The sequence below is a fragment of the Corvus brachyrhynchos genome, unplaced genomic scaffold (genome assembly GCF_000691975.1).
Source record: "Corvus brachyrhynchos isolate BGI_N302 unplaced genomic scaffold, ASM69197v1 scaffold101, whole genome shotgun sequence".
NCBI lineage: Eukaryota > Metazoa > Chordata > Aves > Passeriformes > Corvidae > Corvus > Corvus brachyrhynchos.
In genome coordinates this window covers 22,714,495-22,737,607 of record NW_008237239.1, presented here as the reverse complement: position 1 = coordinate 22,737,607, position 23,113 = coordinate 22,714,495, and the positions used below count along the sequence as shown (strand labels likewise).

General features: G+C 44.5%; 2 protein-coding genes across 2 annotated transcripts in view; both read right to left on the bottom strand.

The window, feature by feature from the left end:
- The window catches only part of LIN9 (lin-9 DREAM MuvB core complex component), a 58,134-nt gene extending 52,509 nt beyond the window's left edge, over positions 1-5,625 (bottom strand). Inside the window, exons 1-2 of the mRNA XM_008630391.2 lie at positions 5,621-5,625; positions 5,117-5,120 (exon numbers count right to left, since the gene is read on the bottom strand). The gene's annotated coding sequence lies outside the window, so the exon portion shown is untranslated. The remainder of the gene's footprint in view (positions 1-5,116; positions 5,121-5,620) is intronic.
- The window catches only part of PARP1 (poly(ADP-ribose) polymerase 1), a 30,083-nt gene extending 7,590 nt beyond the window's left edge, over positions 1-22,493 (bottom strand). Inside the window, exons 1-15 of the mRNA XM_008630567.2 lie at positions 22,428-22,493; positions 21,275-21,437; positions 20,644-20,762; positions 19,714-19,928; positions 14,365-14,461; positions 12,820-12,936; positions 11,175-11,351; positions 10,609-10,750; positions 8,915-9,055; positions 7,953-8,195; positions 6,959-7,027; positions 6,087-6,219; positions 4,740-4,935; positions 3,321-3,449; positions 2-58 (exon numbers count right to left, since the gene is read on the bottom strand). Coding sequence (XP_008628789.2) covers positions 2-58; positions 3,321-3,449; positions 4,740-4,935; positions 6,087-6,219; positions 6,959-7,027; positions 7,953-8,195; positions 8,915-9,055; positions 10,609-10,750; positions 11,175-11,351; positions 12,820-12,936; positions 14,365-14,461; positions 19,714-19,928; positions 20,644-20,762; positions 21,275-21,437; positions 22,428-22,493 — 2,064 coding nt within the window. The remainder of the gene's footprint in view (position 1; positions 59-3,320; positions 3,450-4,739; positions 4,936-6,086; positions 6,220-6,958; positions 7,028-7,952; positions 8,196-8,914; positions 9,056-10,608; positions 10,751-11,174; positions 11,352-12,819; positions 12,937-14,364; positions 14,462-19,713; positions 19,929-20,643; positions 20,763-21,274; positions 21,438-22,427) is intronic.
- Between the last annotated feature and the right edge of the window lie 620 nt (positions 22,494-23,113).

Here is a 23,113-nt window from a genome sequence, read left to right as displayed (position 1 = left end):
ATGCACTCTGGATCTGTCGCTTGCTCAGTTTTCCCAGTGGCATCTTCTGCAAGTCAATCTGATAAAGATATAAGTATTAAACCCAAATTTTGCTACATTTAAACCACTGCAGCATTCCCTCTCTGGTTTCTAGAGAACTAGTTTTTCCATGCTAATAGGACTGACCACACAAAGAATGGAAACATTTTAGACCCTGTGGATTGAGGAATTACATCAGAAGGACACACCATTGAGAAGACATCCTATAACCAAAGGAATACTGCAATAGGAAGCCGAGCACACATGCTAGGGCAACACAAAGATAGGACATTAAGTGTCTGGCATGAAGTTTAATATTAACCTCATGTCAGATGCATTCCTTGAACACATAAGTAACCATAGACTTAAGGCTGGCAAAGAAGCAAACTGAATGAAGTAATTCTTGTTCATAAGATCACCTGTGTCTCTAGGTACAATCCAGACACCCTCTCCCAACTTTACCCTACAATTATCAACGGTCAAATGCAAAGAGGCTGTGAGGTGCTTCATATTCATTTATGAAAAATGAGCCAAAACCCCTCAACTAAGTTAAAGCAATGGTCTTGGTTGCCCGCATTTATCCACTGATTTAATTTAGATGTTGGTTTTCTTTGTGTATTGATGGATCTTGGGAGAGTGCTGGAAATCCCTACATTGTTAAAGGACCATCTGAATGCAAAAACGTTAAATAAAAATCAAGCCCAGTGGAGTATTTTAGAAAGATTATACTTACACCCTCTAGACTCTTGACAGTACTCACCACACACTCTTGCAGGTCAAACTAGTTTTTACTGAAGTTGATGGATTTAAGATTTAGCTCATGGACAGAAGATCCTATGAAACCATGACTGTCACACACTGTCTGGCTAAGTTCCACATTATTTATCCACTATGGATCTAGGAAACCCAGCTGTATGCAAATCTTCTCTGCAAGATGAACTCAGAAGGCTCTTCTAAGCCACAGACACTGGAATGAAAGACCTGAAGTGATTTTGCATGGAGATTTCCATCTTGTACTGGGCTTAGGAACTTTCACCTTCAGTGACAGCTAAGCATACCTAAAGCCAGATACCAAGAAAAGCCAAGATAGGCTGCAAGAGGGAAGACAGGCTTCAAAACTGATCTTGACTTGGGGACATGAGAGGCACAAAGCCAAGATTAATACTCTAACGAAACCAATCTGCAATAGATTTATAGCTCCCAAACTTTCGGGGGCAATACTCTCTTGCTGAGTACCACCTGTACCAATCTGTATTATGTCATTATTAGCTGAAAAATCATGCAGGACACATAAAAGTAAAATGAGCCACTTAACTTGGATGTGCAGAATATAATAACCTATAATAATTGTAATACCTATAATAATTGTAAGTTATATAAACTTGTAAACTAACACATATAATAACTAACACACAAACACTAACACTTAAAAAATAAAACATCCCCCAGTCACGTGATTTAGGAGCACAATTCCGACAGAGCCCACAAACAGCCAAAGGCTGGAATCTCCTATGACTCACGGGAGGTAGACAGAGTCCTCCAGAGCTAAGCTCTGGTTTAAAGCTAAACTGCACCCAAAGCTTTATCATTAGATGTGCCAAAAGAGCACAGCAGCCAAAGGGCTGGGCCTAAAACAACAGCACTGAAATTACTGCTAGGTGCACTGAGGGCAATGGGAAGAATTAGCTCTGCATCACAGATGTGCGCACCAGGATCATCACAAGAGGCAAGGGAGATGTTTGCCTTCCACCCAGGCAAGGGAGGGCACAGCACTAGAGTAGACTCAGTCCTCTAACAAGCCATTTCATCTAAAACAATGACATAGGTAATTGTAATAAACTCCTGTATGCTTGGTGAGGTGAAATTCTTGAAAGCTAAGTTAGAAGCAGGAAGATAAATACATCAGATAAATCCATTGTCATGCAATGGAAAGACTAAGAATTTGCTACAGTTCTGGCAAAGCAAGAGGTGCCTGGATGGAACAAAATACTTATGATCAGGCTGATTAAAGGAACTAAACAGTCATTTCTGGAGGACACATAGAAACCACAAATTAGAAAAAATATTATTTCCTCTAACAGAAAACAGCTGTTCAGCAGCATCAGTACAGGAAGATAAATCTAATAGGAGGACTGGCCCATCTGGAGTCTCAGTTCTGCTATAGATCTGCAGATGGTGTGAATTAACATAGTTTCAAGAGGGTTCTACAAAACCAAATGATATGAGATGATGATCAGTTCAGAGTCTTTAGCCAGTTACAAAAAAATTATTCATATTTTACAAGACTTTGATTTAAAACACCACTGAAGATATAGGAGAACATAATTAACCCAAGGTACTATAAAATGCTGGGAAAGCCATGAAAGCTTTCAGGTAAACTGCAGAAAATGGTGCAAAACTGTTCCGAGAGGTAGATACACCAAATAATGATACAGAGAGCAAAGAGCAGCAACTTAAATATGAAGTCTTTGGGCAGGATAACTAAGCTGGCTGAAAAAAACTGAAATTTGTTATTTAGAATTAGTTTGAATGGCTGCCTTAAAACAAAACAGCAGGATCTCTGCACACCAGTAAAACAGTGCAAGGAGAGACAGATCATGCTACCAAACCACTTTCTGAAGGCTTGATAGAAGGATTGATGAAGAAGTACGGAGGAAAGAAGAATGGATGAAAATAGAGTTTTATTAGAACAAATGAGAAATACAACTGAAACAATCTCAAGTCCACCCTGTGCAGAAGAGGATCTGGACTTTGATGAGACACTTCCATTAGTGCATTTATCAACTGGCAGCATTTCTCTAGTCTGAGTTGCATCTCATTTGCTACCTAAATCCATGGTATTTGTGCACTTCCCAGCCCCGAAATGTGGCTCCCTGCTTAGAAAAAAGGAGTGTCACCAGTGTCATATGACCACCACACTGGTTATCTGTATTAATACTTTAGGAGCATTCAGCAAACAGCAGTCACTATGCACGTGTGACTGGAGAAAAACACAAACAAACAAAACCACAGAATGATTACTGATCCCAGGACTGGCACACAATTCTCTCATAGGCTTGTTAAATTGAAGACATTGATAGACAAAGAATGCACCTGTGTTTTAAGAACTGCATGTGCCATTACTAAGTTACTACTTCCAGGGCTTGGTATATTCCAGACAGGCTCTTGCCTTTTTTTTAAGACAGATCTAAAACTCACACTTGACTTTTGGGAAGTATGAAGCACCCTGGATTACAAAGAACTTGCTTCTGTTTGTGCATGATGGAAGGTTAGAAGGGAGAAACGTGAATGTGTGTAGTCACCTCAAATTCCACCATTGCTTTCTTCATGCTCTCCACATCAAAGATCATCTTAATAAGATCTTGGATTGGCTTAGCAAGTTTTGATTTTGTCCCAGCACCTACTGTCAGTTTCCTGACAGCTTCTTCATCCTGAAAGGTAAAAATAGTATCAGAATTAGCAAAATCACAAAGGATAAAAGTAACAGGCTGGCTGCCATGGCAACAACTCAAAACCAATTTAGTGTGTGCATACTATGACTAGCCTGAAGTTCATGGGGAGCGTGGGACACTGCTCTGACATTCTGGAACAAAGTGGGCTTAAAAAAACCACCTATTCAGTAATTTGGCAGATGTTATTTCAAGAGATGGCACTGTAAAAAGCAAGCAGAAGGAAGAATGAAGGGAATAGGAACTCTCTTTGCATCTCTGCTTCACCTCAAGCAAGTATTAATTACTTTTTCTGCAAGCTTTCTGCTGCATAGAGACTTTCATATGAAAAAATGACTGTTTACTTTGCTGCTTTTATGACAAAATAGATGTAATAACTAGTTTCACCAAGTTTTTGTAATAAAAACTGTTGTAGATGTGTACGGGAATCATCAATTAGCCATAATACCATCCCAATGCCTTCATGGAGAGAGCCTTACATGAATAAATCAGCCAGGTGCTTTGAGTAACACTGTATATTACACTGAAACAGACACTTTGCCACTGCAATATTCAAATTTCCAGAATTTAAGCCAAGCTTCGAGTGCTTTGCACTGAAAGATGACATCCATTAATCTGGCCACAGGAAAACACAATGTCTTGAAAATATGTTCTCTAGCAACCTTATAGCTATTAACAGCATTCAACTATTTAGTCTGAAAATAGTTCAGGTTACAGGTATGCCTTTAAATAAACACACAAACCCCCACTGGAAAGAAGGAAGAGGATTCTTATTTAGCTTAGCTGTCTAAATAGCCAAATCTTACTGGCAGTGAATAATTTCTCTTTCTCAGCCTGCTCAATATGTGCATTAAGTGAAATGCTGCACAGGAGTTGCTTCAGCATTTGGGAGGATTTTGGAGGCAGTAGACAGATGAGTAGAATCTATTTTAAATTTAAAAAAAAATACATTTTCAGACAGAATGTATGTGAACTGACTGCTGAATTAAATTCAGATTAATATCCTTAAAATTACAGAGTAAACAGGAACAAGCATTGAAGGAACATCAGATCTGATAACAGAAAAATCCTTAGTTTCCCAGCAGGTCTATTTTAAAGGATGGTACTCCTTGATCTACAGCTCTCTCCTGTAGCAGAGAAAAGATGCAACAGCTGCACTTCATTCCCCTGGTTTGTTAAGTGCAAGTGATCCAAGAATAAGCACAGAACAGAACAGCAACAGCGAGGAATCTCAACAATGCTCCACCTGGGAGTGGGGCATTTCAGGGTTACCTGTCCGTAATCTATTTCCAGTGGGTAGAATTTTTTGGGATATTTAGTGAAGTTCTTTGAATGCCAAGAATTGCCAGTTTTCTCTTCATACAAATTCAGGAACTGTTCGATGGCATCTTCTTTTGATGGCATCTGCTCCAGCTTGTTACTGCCGATTACAGTGCCCACACGGCCCCAGGATCTGAACACCCAGTATCTGGAGAAATGGAATGGGAGAAAAGAACAGGCATCAGCTACTCCAGTGCTATCAGCCATTGGCATACCATTAATTTTATGGAACACGCTCACTTATCTGTGATTGTGGGAAATCAACAGAGGAGTCACCATATGTCCAAGAACTGGCATAAAAATGCCTAGCGTTAACACACCAGAACTACATCCCTGAGGATAAATGGGTGCCCAGCAGGAAAAAAGAGGCTAACATCTCTTCAATCTTAATGTTTTGCAAATACAAATCTTCAGACTATTGGGGTCATATATTTGAAAAACAAAGACAACGCATCTTTAAGCCTCGGGCCCCAGAGTTCAGCATTTTAGAGAAACCAGAAGTAAATCAAGTATTTGTTTGTACTACTGACACCGCCTTGGGTGAGCTTCTGCAGTATTTATGGGGATACAATCAATCAACCTTTCCAATATGCCACATACGAAATGCAGGCACTGAAATCCCTCCACGTACTGAATCCCACACTTGATACAACCTCATACACGAGGCAGCAACAAAAGCTTATTACAAACATGGTAAAGTGCAATAAATCTGGAGCTGAACCACGGTCCTTGTTACCCTGGATTTCTGTGTCATTTGTGTGCTTGGCAGGGGCAGTTTCATTTTAAAGAACCCTCTAAATCCCTTCATCTAATTAGCAATGCAACCACTGGACAGCTCTGCCATGCACCCAATGAGACTGGAAAGCTAAACACACGATCAGCTCCTGACTATTTCGTGCATTTTGTTATGCTTCAGGGCACACAATTCAGCATTACACTGTGGTAGAACAGCCAGAATCTGGTTTTGTTTCCCAAGGTTACAGCTCTGCAATTAGAAGACAAAATTAACTTAGAGAATATGGGGGAAAAAACCCCACCTTAGGTTTTGTCAACACGACAAAGAATGTCTCCATGCAGATCAGATTTCTCCATGGGTGGCTTGTTTGGTAGGTTTGGAGAAGTTCTTTTAGTTTTTTGGGGTTTTTTGTTTGTGTTGTAGTGGGGTTTTTTTCAAGTAACTATACCAATCTGTTATCTCCCCAAAGACATTTTACTCATACTTGGCTTTTGGAGTGTCAAAAATCCAGTATTTATTAGAAAAAAGTGAACAAAAGTATTTTGAGGGAAAACTAAACTCACCTGTTCTCTCTGTCATCCTCTAGCAGCTGCAGTTTATAATAGGAATTTGTTCCTTTCACAATATCTACTAGTCCCAGGGTTGCACTGAAAATTTTCCCACCTTTTTCAAAGACATGAGCAGAATCCTCCAAACCTGCAGAGGAGAAACAAATTAGAACCCAGAGGAGGAGGTTACTGTTTTAGCTCTCCTTCCTGCATTTGCACTCATCCAAGTGTTTCACGCAGCAGTGTGATTTAACAAAAATACTGCAAAAACAGTGACCACACAGCTCATTCAAAACTACTTGGAGCATGTTTTCCTTTTAATGAATTGTGAGCACACACCTTTAGATAAACTGGAGTGAACATCAACCCGAACTAGAGGGCAAAAAATTGTAGCCTTTGATAGAGGATGATATAAAATCTAAGATCAAACATGGTGTGACCAGCAGAAGGAATCCTCAGGAGAGATGCAGCTCTGCAGGCGTCCCATTAGCAAATGGACCGAAAACCAAAGGCTGGCCTTGGATGCAGTACAAATTGTCAGAACATCCATGCACCACAGGTTTGGAGAGCAGCATCAGTAGATGCTCATGCCAAACCTGTGTCCTCTGCTGGCTGGGCCTTTATTCACTCCACTGACAGGAGATCCTAAAGCTGAACAAGGTGCATGCCTTAGTTTAAGCGGTCCTTCTGAAAGCTGCGCTAGAAAATCCTGGAATATCCAGCATCAGATGCCAATCAATATGCTTCCTTTGACAGCAATGAAGAAGGTTTAAAAATTCATGCTCCTTTATGGAACCCTCATCCTTTCACAGAAAAAAACATTTTGCAAACCATCACGCATCCTGAAGACTGTGGGTGGTGCAGGCACAGGCACTGTTATCACTCACCAGAATCAGGGTCTACTGCTGCTCCACCCTTCACTGTTAACTTCATTTTCTTTTCAGACTTGCTAGGTCCTGCAGTGAAAGACAGTTAATTTTTTTCTTAGGTGAGCAACACAGTCTGACTTGAATCAATCTTTAAAATTCTCAATTTGCATAATTATCACCCTAAGGTGAATCAGATTCCTGGTATATGAGCACACGGACTTCAACGGCTTTTTTTTACCTAGTTCTAGCAGCCAAATCACAGCCCCCACCCCAGCAAGTAAGTGAGAAATTAGATTTCCCCAGATTCTCTCTATTTCTTTTCTCCTGGCTCCAAGGGGTGGACTGTATAATTTTTTCACCTGCACTGCAGATAAACGCAACCACAAATGTGAAATTGGGATTTAAAAACCTCACAGGAATGTTTGGTTTCCCTGGGGATGCTACTGTGGTGAGACAGCCTGGCAATAACACACCCAACTGTATGACAGAAACCTCCACTTGGAGGACACAGAGAAGAGGTTCTGAAGGGAAGTGAGCAAATGTGATGGTTTTGTTCACCATCCAGGGTTAATAATGCAAGCTATCAATGGCACTGGTGAGCAATGCCACCAGTATTTTTCCTCCTGTTAAAAAGACTTGACGTGCTGGACCTCAGTATTTTCTCACTTTCTAACACCTCCTGGGTAGAGTCTGTCATTTTTGGTGTCCCAGTAGCTCCCTGGAGCTGCAACACTGAGCCAGACTGGCAGAGAAGCTGATGTGTTACGAGGAAGAGAGTGGACTGATGGCAGGGAGCCTGGGCAGACTGAAGTGGGGGAAACAAGAGCCAGCTCAGGAGACAGTTTCATGTTTACTTAAAGCTAGTCTTGCCCTGATGTCCATTATATAACCTTACCGCGAGAAAAAGTGCAGAAAATTCAATAAAAGAGTAAGGACAGACTATACCCAGGTTTGCTTTGTGCATGCACAGTTCTGAACAGGTCTGTGGAGAAACAACTGCTTTGTTCCTCACCTTGTTCTTCTTTGACCTTCCCAGTGCTCTTTGTACTCGGGGGCTTGCTGCTCTTCCCATCCACAGCCATTTCCTCGTGCTCCATTTTCACCTCTGCACCCCAAGGTGAAAGCGCATGGAGAGACACAAGCTCCTGGAAGGCCTTGCTGGAAGATTTCACATCCTGAAGAAACGCCTCCGAGACCACACGGACTTTGGCCTCCTTCACTTCTTCCATCTTCTTGCTCATTTTCTCCACATCCTCTGCAGAGGCAGGATAGGAAAAGGAGAAAAAAATGCATCAGTGAGGTTTTAGACCTCAGCCTCTCCCTCTGGCCATGATTCAGGGCTCTGTAACACTTTGTGAAAGCACAGTTCCACTACATTTCGTATTCACCATGTTCTTTGGAGAGCCAAGTCCCTCCTTGGTTCAAAGCTGCAGCTTGGGCTAGAACAGGAACACACCTGTTTTACCTGGCTGGTCCAGTTCTCCCGTTCGCAGAGCTTGGCTGGAGCTGGACTTTCTGATGGATGGGAGCAGATCTCCCACCTCAGCGGTCAGTGTGCACAACTCCAACACAGAACAAGAGCAGGCTCTAAGCTGCCAGCAGAGCAAACAAGTTGCCCTCAGGCACCCACAGTCAGCTCTGGGGTTTCTCCAAGGCAAGCATGGACACAGCCCCCAGCACCCCTCATCCCAACGAAGGTGGCTTGCACTCCACCATGGTCTGCACACAAACTCCAGCTGCCACTGACCCAAGAGAGCCTTAAGGCACAGTCTGCCGGGTTAACTCGCTGGGTAAGCAAAACTCAAACAGCACACATCTGTCTTTACTTTTCCAAGCACACTCAGGCCATGTGTGCACATAAAACTCTCCCCCTAATCCAAACACTGATCCCCAGACAGCTCTGAGGACAAGTGTCCTCTGTAATCTGCTCAGCTCTGAAGCAGAGCCACCAGTAACCGAGGCACGGCTGCTCACTCTGTGTGCTGATGCACAGGGTGGCCTTGTTAGCTGTTGTTGTCATCTTTCCTCCCAGGTCCTCCACAATGCTCTTCACCTCCTCCTTGTTCTTTGACAGCTTCCCAACAACCAGGATCTTCATGTTGGTCAGCGGTTTGTCTAAAGGTTTGGAAATGACACGTTAGCAACAGGCACAGAGTCCCCTGGACAAACAGCAAGCACAGAGGGACAGCATCCTCCCCTCTCTGTACAACTGGCTCAGCTGGCAGGGAGATGAGGGGCCAAGCAGGTCTGACCTGTGCTAAGCAAGCAGGAGGGTGTTCCCCTTCCCAAAGGAAAGACAACAAAGCTCTGCAGCTGCCAACAAACAGAAGGGATATAAGACAGGGAAATGGTATGTAGGCATATTTGCCCTTTTCTTGGTTTGTTAAGTAAAAAGAAAAAGAATCAGTCTGTATTCAGCACTGTGCTACTAGGGACTGTGCTCTGCTTTCCTTTTCTTTTGATGCCTGGATAGCATGGGAGAAACTCACTGCCACATGAAAGCTCCTGCCTTTTCAAAAGGAAGTCTTTTTTTGAGAGGCTGCAGAGAGAATCATCTCTCAAGCAACACTGTCCCAGTCTTGATCTTATGGACAATACAAGGTTCTATCATGCAAACCCCATAACAAGTCAGAAGCAAACTAGTAACCATCTGAGGCTCCATCATATTGTGTTAACATTGCAATTCAGGTTGGTTCAGGACATGGCAAGTGTCCAAGAGTATATATGCACTGCTAAAAGATAAATGCTATCAACTCTGATTGACCAGCCAAGGGTTGTGCTTCCTCTTCTCCCCTCAACTCAGATTAGTTGGGTTGTTAGCAAACAAAGCAACCTGGCTTTAAATCTAGTCAGCCTTTTGAGGTTACTTTCAGAGGACTCGGGCTGGAATCAATTTGCTAATCAGCAACAAGACCTGGGTTACTTTGTCTTCATCGCTAAAATAATACGATCTGGCTAAAGTTAACTGCAGAATTAGTCCCACCTTTTTAACCAAGTAACAAATAATGCTCTGCACCTGAAACTATGGCCAGAACTAGAAAGGCTGAATAAGAAAGAAGCCAGCATAGTTCTTAGCAGACAGACTTTATCATCAAAGCATGCAACTCATTCCAGCAACCTACAGGGAGTTTCTTAAGTCCAACTTTTTGCCAGTTTGTGTGCTGGCATATTTCCCATAAAGGGAGTCAGTGATTGGTAAAGCTAAATCTCAGTGATGATTTAGAAACAAAACAAACCCCTGAATAACCCTCTTGCCCTTAAAACCTAAAAATATGTGGAGTATCTGGCATTATGGACATCCCTGGATGGTCCCCAAGAAACCAAGCAAGGCAGCATTTTGAAGCAGGTCTCCCCTGAGATACAATTTGCAACATCAGCCATTACCTTTCTGATTCTGCATACACATCATTTCCTCACCATCAAGAAACACCCAAAATGATCTGTGAGCAAACAACAGGACCTCAAGCCCATGACCACACGCAACCCAGCATATCAGGGCCTGCCTGTGCTAGGAAGATGAAGCACACGAGACACTTTTTTACCAGGAGAGCTCTGCTTGCTTGAGGGCAGGAGAACAGTGGGACTGTTCAGGGTGGCACGTCTGGCTGGGAATGGCAGCCTGAACATCATCCTGAACTCCACCAATTCATGCCCAGTCAGACACCTACCTCTGGGTGCAGACACGGTCTCTGACAAAGGAGCAGATGCAGAGGGAGGAGGTGCTGAGCTCACGGTCACAGCATCTGGAGGGAAGATCCTGTCCTGCTTCTTACATTTAAATTTCTTCAGGTAAGGAATCTCCCGAAACTCCTGTGGGATGGAAGCACAACCAGAGTTTAAAACCAATAAATATTATTATAAAATTTAAAGGATGAATCGAGCACTAGCCAGATGTTGGTATTTACTGCACATCTTGGAAATGATTTTTGAGATATTCACACTAAGCTGGACAAAACCTCACTTTACTGAGAAAACAAAGCTGGAAGAGGGTAAATGATGAGTTTCGAATGAAATCAGCAACATCTCTTTCAATTTAGTGCTGTTGGAAAAAATATGGTTTATTTATGCATTAGCTGCCTGCTCCTGGAGGGATGTGGCTGTGACAGGACTTGCCGCTGTCACAGCTGCTCAGCAGTGCAGCACACTCTGCTCTCTGGCATCCAGCACTGACTGCTGCTTGTTCAATCAGCTCAGAAATGTGCTTCAGAACATCAAATATGCAGTGAACACCCACCTTTGGGATTACCCAGTCTTTCCTGTTGGGAGTCTGTGTTTTAGCAACGCACTTGGTCCAGGCAGTGATATCTCCTGAACAGTAATAAGCATCACTCTTGAACACAAACTGCCCCTTGCACTCCTCGCAGGGCAGCAGAGCTCCAAACGCCATCCCATCTGCTACTCGGTCCAAGATCTAAAGCAACAAAGAACACAGAGCAGGTCATGGCAGGAGGAGGCTGGAAGCACACGCACTGTGCTACCCTGGTCTGCACAAGAACACAGCTGCCAGGCTGCTGGCACGCAGACAGGCATTTCCAGCACATCACGCACACTCTGAGCATAAACCAAGCCTTCACCCGCACTGATGGATATATGATGCCTCAGAGGCATGGCACAAGGTTTCTCCTGCTCACACCCCTGGCTCAGTCTCTCCTCTCGAGGAGGAGGGAGGTGATTCTCCCCCTCTGCTCCGCTTTCATGAGACCCCACCTGGAAAACTGCGTCCAGATCTGGGGCTCCCACCTGAACAAGGACATGGACCCGCACCTGTAAGGCCAGAGGAGGGCCACAAAAATGACCAGAGGGTTTGAGCATCTCTCCTGTGAAGACAAGCTGAGAGATTGTGCAGCCTGGAGAAAAGAAGGACCTTTCAGAACCTAAACAGGGTCTACAAGAGAGCAGTGAGGTTACTTTTTACATGGCCATGTAGTGACAGGACAATGGCTTTAAACTGAAAGAAGGTACATTTAGATTGGATATTAGGAATAAATTCATCATTCTGAGAGTGGTGAGGCACTGGAACAGGTTGCCCAGAGGATTCTCCATCCTTAGAAGTGTTCAAGACTGGGTTGGATGGCGCTTTGAGCAACCTGACCTAGGGGGTAGTATCCCTGCCCAATCCCTGGCAGGGGGACTGGAAAGAGATGATCTTTGGAGTCCTTTCCAATCTAACCCATTCTATAATCCTGTGGTTCAGAACATACCTACCACACAGCACCTGACCAGGCTGCCATGCCAGAACAGCCAGGGAGAAGACCAGCTACTGCATCTGAGCACATGAGTAGGTAGGTGGGAATGTAGGCTCAGACAAGTCCAGGTTTTCTGGCCTAAGAGTATTCCATGATGATTTTGAGTCTAGACACTTCCCACACCCCAGCCCACACTCCTTTAAAGAGTCTTGATAAATACAAATACTTAAAGCAGTATGTGGCTCTGAAACAGAGCAGTTTCACAAGTTACATAGACCGAAACGGACTCTTTTTAGAAAAGAAACTGGGAAAGAATTTGTACAGTTTTTGCTTCATTTTGCATAATTTAACAGTCGAGGGAGGGAATGTGCAGTGCCTTAACTAACCTGCTCATGAAGAGCCAGCACCAAAAAAATATATGGACCACTCTGAGAATAGCAGAATAAAAGCACTACACCACGACTACGGTGCTGAATTCAGCATCACTCACCACCACACCGCCCTTCACAAGCAAGTGTAACAGCAGTACCAGAGTCCTGGGAGAGAAGGACTGGGCTTTGCACCAAATCTCTTTCTTAAGTGTTATGTTAGGAACATTCTTCAGACTCATGGACCTTGCAGCACTATTGGGTCAGGTCAGCTTCACCGATTCCAAGACCCTGCACACACGCAGAGCAACTACAACCAACTCACGGCATTCTCCCCGGAGGGGACCTCCTGCTTGTTGGCGATCAGCAGCTCTTTCAGGTCATTAGTGGAGCAGACCTTCCTCAGCTCATCCTTGATGCCCCAGATCAGCTCTGTCTGCTCCTGTTGACATAACCCAGCAGCTTAAAAAGCAATTGATTGCAAGTAGCTAAGAACATTCCTAAAACTACAGTATGTACACAAGGTTTTAGCAAATCCATGTTATCTTAAACACAGATTGCGAGATTAAGAGCTCCAAGAACCAGTAACTTTACCAAAAGGGAGAGTCACACACTTTACCAAACACCTAAAACAGATCCTTAAAATCACATCCTTCAAATATCACTGCCCTTACTTAGAAAGCTCTCAACATTCTTTGCAAATTTCACCTACCCAGCTGACACTGAGAACAGTGGGGATGTAGCTGCATTTGAGCCTTGCATCAAAAACAAAAATCAGAAATGCTGATTGCCACTGTACTTTTAAGATAACTAAGCATTAGAGGAATTTCTACCAGAACAGACACCTGCAGCAGTGCACAGGAGCGTGCACATTCTTTTGGGCCTTTCTACAAAACTTGAAAGGGTTAGGAAGCAAAGAAGCATCCTAAAATATCTCAGATGGTTTCTGAATATTATCTGCTGGCTACAGTTAAAATGTAGTCTACCCTGGAAGAGGTGGTTGATGAGTTAAATGGTCTAATTTTCAGTGATAATGACCATGCTTGATGAAATGCTGTTAAAAAAGTGAACCCAAAGCTAACCGTGATCCACAAAATGCCTCGATCTGTCCTAAACATCTCCCCTGCAGCAGCAAAACCTTAAAAACATCTCAGCTGGGATTTTTGAAAATTAAGGTGCTGCCAACGCAACAAAAAAGAAAACTTTTGTTCAAAGCCAGACATGCTGTTTCTCTACAGCTCCATTAAGATTTCAACTGCAGCAAAAGCAGCTTGTTAGTTTTTTTTCTTGGGAACTTTCAATAAATTCAAAATTCCTGAAGCTCTACTGGGAATTCTTCCCACAATATTCTAGAAAGTGAAAGGTAGAAAGCTGTGATCTATCACAATTTGTACCCGAGAACTGAACACATCTCCCCAGAGGGTAAAAAAGATTTGATTTTTCAGTAATCTAGTTGCACACTTTATCTCTGTTTAATTTTTACAATGAGCTATTTATTGTTTTCCAAGCTTTTCTGCAACAGTGCTCGGGCTCCAAGCTCCAGCCACCACAGCCACATGACATAGGAAGGAGCACAGAACCAGCCTCTCAGAAGAAAGGCATTTAACCTAATCTATTTAAATCCAATAAGCACAAGTCCTAGAGAACACCCTTCCTGTCTTTTGAGAGAAAGGGGCAGGGTGAACTGCCTTCAGCAAAGCCTCAATGACACGGCACCTCCTGTGCCAGGACACAAGGAGCGTCTGTGCTGCAACTGCTCTCTCTGGGTACAAGGTACTGCCTTCTCTAGAGGCTACAGCTCTTCAGTGAGTGCCTGACACTGCACTCTTCCAACAAAGCAGTTCTTAGGTTGTGAGCAGCTAAAACTCACCTTCAGCTGTTTTTCCTGCTTTGATTCTTTCTCTTTTTCTTTTTTCTGCTTCTTTTTCGCAGTCACGTTTCCATCCACCTCTTCTCCTTTCCTCTTTCTAATAGAGAAAAACAAAACAAAACCACACACACACGAAAGGAAGTTATTGCAATGGCTGTCCAGCAGTTACCAGAGCTCAGATTACTGACTGCTGCTATCTGCAGAGACTTGAATATCCTCAGTGTTGGCAGGCAAACCCATTTTTCAAATTCCTCAGTGCTAGATTATAGACATGCACTTGGCTCTGCAATGTGAGCTGCCTCAATCAGGTCAGTTACACTTAAGAGGTTTTCCACGGGGTAACCATACGGTGTGGGAGAAGAGCACGTGAAAGACTGCAACATTCTCAGGCATATTCATCCACACTTGTATTAGTTACACCAAAGGCATACCTAAGGATCCCTGAACAGCTCTCCAAACGTGGGGAGGTGTAGCAATGCAGGTTAAAAGACCACAGTGCCTTTCAGCTGAATCAACAGCTTGACCAGCTTAGACAACCCATACCGAATTAAAGGACAGCAAACACGGTAACTTTAAGGAGCTAACACACTGGGAAACTAGGTATTTCCCATCTAGTTTCTCTTCAGCCTGGAATTAAGTCAGGCCTCTGAAATCAAACAGGTGCAAGTTTCTGCTTGGAAAATGCTTCCAGGCTCACAATGGTTTTGTGATGTACTGTTGGGAGTTGCGTGTGTGTAAATTTATTGCTATTTGCTAGGCCTTAGAGCTGAAGGGAGAAGTTACAGAAAACACTACTCAAGAAAGACTGGAAAAAGAAAGCCAAATGAAAACTGGGGGATTTTGGCAGACTTCAATATGACAAGGGACCTCTGAAAAAGATAATTTACATTTCCAGAGGCATGTCATCCCCTTTGTCTGCCTGGAGTGTGTGTTCTCCTTGTGAGGACACCAAGGGAAATTTTGCCCCAGCTGAGGTAGGACAGGCCTGCAACTCGAGGCAGAGCATGAACACAGCTTGGATCTCACACTCCATTTTGACAGAGCTGCTTTCAGTTACAAAACATCAGCCAGGTTTCTTTTTAAGAAAGCCTCTCTCAGCTTTGTAAGCTGTGGCTGATGGTTAAGTCATGAAGTTGGCATGCTCGATTGCTCTCCTACTTGCAATTTTAAACAGTTCACTTTCTAGGATTTTGCTCCCATTAAGACTAACTCTGTATGACAGCTATAAAGATGCTGCAGGAAGATGTCAAGAGGCACTCTCCTCCCAGAGACTCCTGCATGAGACCTGTAAGTTCTAGTAACTCTCCTGGCCCTAAAATTGGGCTTACTGCTCATTTTATTTGCAGTGGCCACAACAGCCCATCATTAGCACCTCTGACCAAACTATAGTTCAGAGCACTTTGAGGGGCTGGTTTTGCACAAGAGCTCATCTTCCAGCTGTGCCCCTGCCAGGTGCCATCAGTGAGCAGGGGCTATGCTGTACATCTCCCTGCCCCGTGGAAACAGACACACTGTGCTGCCAGCAGCTGCTTGAGAAAAACTCCATCCTGTGTTCTAAATCATGCAAGCGGCAACCAAGGTGGCAGGACTGACTCCAGCACGCACAGAGCAGTGCCTCCAAAAGTCCTTAGGCTAAGCACGTCCTCTCTCCTCCTTGGCTGCAGCCCCTGCAGGGAGCAAGACCAGAGCATCCACTGAGCCCCACCAAGAAGGCAGTGATCTCCTCAAGTTTTAACAGAGCCAGGGGTACACAACAGAATCTGTAAAACACTGATCAGCCTGAGTACAAAGCGTTCTGCTTCACCTTCCCGAACCAGGGGTTTAATGAGGCAAGTGCTTAGGAAGGGTGCCCAGCCCCGCATATCTGCAGAGTCGGCTGACAGTCAGGCTGCCTCCAGCAAGCCAGCACTCACTCCCACAACGTAACTTGTCTCCTGGTCTCCAAAAGGAGAAAATCCAGCCCAGCAGCCGCTGGAAGGCGATCACTCTGCTGAGAGGCCCTGTGGCCCAGGGAAAGCGTCCAAATTCCAGCAGCGACTCACACTTTTGGCAGCTTCTCCTCCCAGTCAAGGGGACAGCAGTTGCTCTGGAAGACAGAGTGATTACTGTACCTGCTCCAGCCACTGGAACAAACCACGGAGTGGGAGGAATCATCCCAGCTGCAGGGAGGCACAAAGCTGTTGGTCACCACCTTCTCTTTTGTGCCTGGCTATGCCCAAGGCTAAAGCAAACACTAATCATCTTATGTCTCCTGGAGAAGGGAATGGCAAAGCTGAATTCATCCTGCATCTTCCCAGAACAGCACATTTTAGAACAATCAGTAAAATACACCCTGACTGACACATATCAAGAAGACGCACACAAGGGTCTTCCATCCTTGAGCCCCAACACTGTGTGCTGCTCACAGCAGTGGGGTGCTACTGTGCACACCCTTTCTCCTGCTGGGGAAGGGACAGTCTTACACCTCTGACAGGCACAGCTCAATACCTTGCCTGGAAGGACTGGTACTTCCCTGGCAATGCAAACCACTTCTCACCTTCATGGAGAACACACAAGATTTATTCCAACTTCAGAGAAGATGAAGAGGGAAGTGAACTGTCCCAACTCTAGCGTGGCCCTTCCTGACCATCGACTCTATTTTTCATGTTCCCCTCTTCCCCTCCCTACAATGAAAAGGTGGAAAGGACAGTCACAGCAACCCTGGATAAAGCAAGCAGCCCACGAAGGGAGGAACAAGAACTCCCCTTTTCACCTCCCTGTAAAGCACTGCCAGACCTGAGCACTTAGCATTTGCCTCAGGCAACCTCTGCAGCTAATCCAGTGCTGCATAACATCTCCAGAGTGACACTTTGCTCCTGTCCTGGGCAGCAATTCCATCTAAACAAGTGAGGCAGAAAATACAGGAAGTATTACAGCTCAGAGCAGGAGGGCAAAACACACACTACCAAAGAAATACTGTCAAAAAGAGCTCACAAGCTGCTACTGCATTTCCTACACCAGCATACAGGCACTCACTCCACAGAGAAGCCACAGGCAAGGACACAAGAGCCTCTTTTCCCAGGTCTGCAGAGTGCTGCAGACAGGACAGCCCATAGCCCAAGGGAGGGCTGCATGTCTCACCCAGAACTGGCTGAGGAAAGGAGCCACAACCCTTGCAGTAAATCTTCCCATATTTGGCCTTCACAAGGATTTTCCAACTTATTCTTGGTAGCCCTGCTTGGCACCTCACCTCTCCCATCTGGAAAAGGCACGTCACAATGCCACTCTTACACAAAGGCCTCACAGGGCAGTCCCAAAATCTGAGATTCTCCTCGGAGTATGGGCTGGACATGCAGTAGCAGCACCTGAATTTGGATGTGTCACATCTGAGTTGCACAGACTTCTGAGTCAAAATATAATTTGAACACAGCACAATTAGAAATATCTTTAAAGATCATTTTGAGAATCTCACTTGCAACAGACATTAACATAATTTCTGCAAGTGGCTGTAAGTTCTGTTGTTAATTTCTGTTATCTCATCGAATGCACAAGGTGAATTATCTGAGGTAACTGCATCTCATTCAAGTTTCTGGAGTGCTCTTTTGGCTTCTCCATAACTCCTGTGCTTTCTTGGCAGCCAAATCACCAGATAGTTAGCACACCACACCTCTCCACTCATGCTGTTATTTACACTCTCGCTCATGCAGTTTGTTTGACAGACAGCTATTTTTCCAATTGACCCTTACCACCCTTGGCTCAAGCACACAGCCCAAACAGCACAAGGTAGTGGAGCATAAGAGCCAGGCAGCAACTTCACAGTTGAGGGGCTTGTTCAGGCAGTGCTCAGAAAGCAGGAAAGATGAGACATCCTGCTGCTTTTCTGGTGTGAGATCCTGGTTCACATTACTCTACATCACCAGCGTAAGCTTTTTTTCCACTGCAATTCTAGGCTTTTATTTACACAGTGACTTGGCAAACTACTTTGTGGCCTTCCTTTACAAAGCCTTCATATTTTGCATCCCAGAATTGGGCCAGAAAAGCAGAGTCAGGACAGACAAGAGAAGCACTTACACAGTCAAATCTCTAGAGCTTTGCTGAGGACATGGGAGAAAACTACAAATAACCCTATTAAACTCACTGTTCTAGGACAAAGCAGAACTCGCATCTCAGCACAAAAAGCAAAGGACTACTTGAAAAGCTCTAAGTGCATTAAAATACTGCACTTCTGCTTACACCAAGCAATGCACACAGAGGTAAAATCCCTGCATGGAAAGACAGCAGGCTGCCCAACAGATGCACACAGACCCTCTTGGTCTCTGCCAGTTCAGCTGAGTGAGATGAACAGAATAGAACCTGGCAGGGCTCTGGCCAAAGCCCCCATCCTGTGGCACTGCAGGACCCTCCCCACATCACTGCCAAATGCTTCTGGAGCAGTGGCTTGCCAAGCAACTGCACACCATACACATCAGCTGCACATCTGAAGGACCAATACTGACAGAGACTGCACAGATTTGACATGGCCACACATTTGACACGGCTTTTCGGAACAAACATCAGCCTCACTGGACATTTTCACGGTGACTCCTTGCAAAAGCAAAGCTGAATTCAGTCTAAAATGTACACAGAGAAGCCCAATGTTTTCCAATTACAAGATCTTTCTTATTTGTAGGATCCAGATATACCCTATGTTCCTTCCTCCCCAGGGACAATGCAACACTGGTTTGTGTTACGAAGGCTTGTGTTTGACTCTAGGCAAAGTCATTTCAAGAACAAGTAACAAAAGCCTTCATTAACAAAGAAAGATTCACAAAGCTAACAAGTCACCTGGAAACACTTCTCTGTCAGTAAATCTCAATGCAAGGCAATGAAATTTCAGACACACTATAACAGATTCAGCAAACGAAAGCATCCAAGTGTAAGCACTACATGGCCAATAAACACCATTATCAGATTCAGTGCCTGTCACAGATCAGCAGCTCATAGACAAGAAATGTCAAATCAATTCTCTAACAATTCTCTTGAGCAGAGAAACCATTGCTGATAACAGTATCACACAAGGAGATGCAGAGCCCAGTATCCAGTTGTACTACACAGACATTATTTTATGGTTGAAAGCCCTACATCAGCCCTCCAAGTCACAGCTGCAGGTCTCTGCATTTCCTCAAGGCAGTCACGGGGGGCAACTGGACTGCATGTTCCCAGGGACAGGGAACGTGTGTTGTCATCTGCCTGAGGCCACAGGAAGAACCAAACCCTCCTACGACCAATATTCTTTTAACAGAGACAACAACGTTGCTAAACATTTATCATGGATGTATTTAAAGGCAATGGCTCCTCCAGACAACACAATTTCTCACACTAACCACCTACCCTTCACTCTTGGTAGCTGGAAGCTGCTTCTTCAGAGTTTCTTTATCTTCAGCTTTCAAGATGCTGAAACCCAGCAGCTGGGTGGCCCCGTAGGCCGGGAGGAAGCCCAGCTCTGCTCGGCGGCTCACAAAGCAGTCCGGGTGGTACCAGTTATCTATCATTCCCAGCTGGGGCTTTTCGGGATGCACCATCTTCTTGGAAATCCGGATCTGGCCCTGAGGTAGATTAAAGTGACACAAGAGCAATTGTTAGGCCATTCTGGAAGGAGCAGGATGTTAACAAGTTACCTAAACATCTGTAAAACAGTAACAGTTCCTCTATCAAAGTCTGCAACTTTTGTTCAAGCCCTCTCACTACAGTTCCTCTGCTTTCTTCAGTACTCTTGCTAGGTTGAAAAAGTTACCTTTTTAGGTAGTTTTCTGTTCAAAATCCACTCAAACTGGGTAATCCTGTTGTCTTTATTCCAGCTTCCAGTAAGCTTTACCAAGTGAAACTCTCATGAACAAGCCTCATAAAAGCAAATCTAAAAATTAACTTTATGTCCCTACCACCCAAACATCAACGCTAATATGATTTTACCCTGTCTTCTGCAAATTACTTTTCAGATGTCCAACAAGTAGCTGGTTTGCAGTCCAGCAATAAGCAGGAAAAGCTGCAGTTAGTGGTGTTTGTCTTGCCACAGAAATGCTGGTGAGCAGCGTTCCCAGCCTGCTCTAAGACCCAAGTGAAAGGAGGGATCACCAGGCTTGAAGCCCAGGCTACCATGCCTGAGGGATGCCTTTACTGTCAGCTGTCCAGGACACAGCTGCTCCTCAGAGAAATGCAGCTCTGCAAGTGCTTTCCATATGTAGGACAGACAGGAAGCAATTATAAAAGCCACTGTTTGAATTGAAACTGGTGGGAGAAAAGATGAAATGGAGAACTTTTTACCTTTTCTATCTTCTGCTCACAGCCTTTGCAAGTACTTCTGTTAGACTTGGCATATTCTGCAGCAAAGTCATTTAAGCTCTTCTCAGACTTACCACCTCCTTCCTGTTCCCCTCCTTTTCCTGGAGAACAAAGCAAATACAGAGTTCAGCTTTAATATGCATTCCCTTACTCTCTTATTCTCTGCCCCAGATTGTTAGCAGTCTGCATTAATAAATCTCTGGTGTTCCAGCCACTCATTTGTCCAGAACTTGAATACAGAGCAAGACAAGCAGTCCATGCTCAAAAGCATCCAAGAGCCACCCTAACCATGCACTGCACTGAAGGTACCATAAAAACAACACACTACAACAGCATCTGCTAACATTAAAGAACTGAAAACTAAATACACCAATCATGATAACAAGAAATATTTTTCAATGTATCTGCCAACTGACTTGGCTTTTTCCCCTCACTGATTTAACATTCTGGATGATACTGTCAGCATCCTAGCCCTGGAGTGAGGAGACACCTCAACAGTTCTTCTGACATCACTTGCTGAAGGGACATGGACATCAAATCACCATAATAACAGTCCAACAGAAGAGAGCACAGTTCCAGCTGAACTCCAAACATCATGAGTAATTCCACCTACCTCCTCCAGGCCCTCCAGTTTCAATGGCTTTCTTGATTTTCTCCTGATCTTCCCACCGAAGCTCAGGGAAGCCATCAATGTCCGTGTGGGACACAATTCGAGCCCGCTTCCAGAAGCAGCTGTAATGGTGCCAGTGAGGGACTTTGCCATCAAACATGGGCGACTAGGAAAAAAGCACATTAGGCCAAGATGAAATAATTCAAGCAGAACCAAGGGGAAAAAACAAAACAAAAAACAAAGCCCAAGATAAAAAGGAGTATCTGGGTAAACACATGTAATTTCTTTTTCTTTTTTATTTTTCTTTAGATCAAGAGATGGATACTATTTAGGACAAAGTCTAAGAAGAAAATCTAGTAAGACAGACAAGCTGCTGGAGAGATATCCCACAAGGGACAGACATGGAAGGAGCATTTAGCTAGCTTAACCAGTTCATCGCCCTGCTGCTCAGACCATCTGTTTTACTGAAAAAAAAAAAAAAGGTCAGCCTCACACAGCCCTTGTGAGGCTGTGCAGCACAAGAGGCTGCTGGCCTCACTCCACAGTCCCTTTGAGAGCCACTTCTCAAGCAAACTGTCCATATCCTGGAGAATCTATGTCAGACACAAGATGAAAAGGGCAGCTCCAAGGATTGTAGCCTGAAGAAATTCCTGAGTGGCCTGTAGGATGTAGAGACAAAATTCAAGGGAAACACCAGAGCCCAAATAAAGTCAGAGGTCGCGAGCAGGCCACAAAGATGATCAGAGGGTTGGAGAACCTCTTCTGTGAAGACAGGCTGAGAGATTTTGAGATGTTCAGCATGGAGAAGAGAAGGCTCCAGGGATACCTTATAAGACTTTCCAGTACCTGAAGTGGGCCTACAAGAAAGCTGAAGAGGGGAGTTTTCACAAGTGCTTGTAGTGATAGGGTGATGAGGGTGGTGAGCCCCTGGGAAAGGCTGCCCAGAGCCCCATCCCTGGAAGTGTTCAAGGCCAGGTTGGACGGGGCTCTGAACAACCAGGTCTAGTGGGGGGCATCCCTGCCCACAGCACGGGGTTGGAATGAGATGATCTTCAGGGTCCCTTCCAAACCAAACTATTCCATGATTCTGTGATCAGGACAGAAGCATCTCCCAAGTCCTCCTTAAAGTGCAGCTCCAGAGTGCCCTGCTGCACACCAAGCACTTGTTTTCCGAGTCCTCTTCTTGTTTAAAACTCAGACACAACAGGTACCATCCTGGCATCACTCCAATTACCCACCAGGCAAAATAACCTTTCAGTGGTTTGGCTCCAAATAACACACACAAACAGCTGCTGTACTAATAATACTCGGTGCAGTACAATTATTATTACTGATGATACAGAACTAACGACGTAGGAAAACCTTCCATGTGTCACTCACTAACAGGAGGGAGCCAAAAACAACCGCAGAGTTCCGTGCATGAGCAGGAAGGAAAGGGCTTCGAAGACCACAGCATGGAACCAGGAGAGCTGGGAGCTCTAACTACAACCAACCATCTACCCAAACTGTAAGAGGACATTTTTACTTCCAGATGGACTCTTCCCACAAGCCAGGACTTGGATTACCCAGTTACCCTCACAGCACCACAGCAGCCACCCTGCGATTGCTCTCAATGTGTCTGTAAGTCACATGCAATTTTGGCACTGAAAGTTGGACCCATCTGGGCTTTTACCTAGAGTTTTCCTGGAGGACTCCTCAGGGCTGTTCCTAACACAAAAGCTTTTGGGGCTCAAGGCACTGGGGTGTACAAAAGAGAGCAGAGCTGGCTCAGTCTTTAAGACAACCATAGAAGCAGTGAGTAATCTCCTCTACACAGAGTTTTAGACTCTTTTCTCTGTGTGG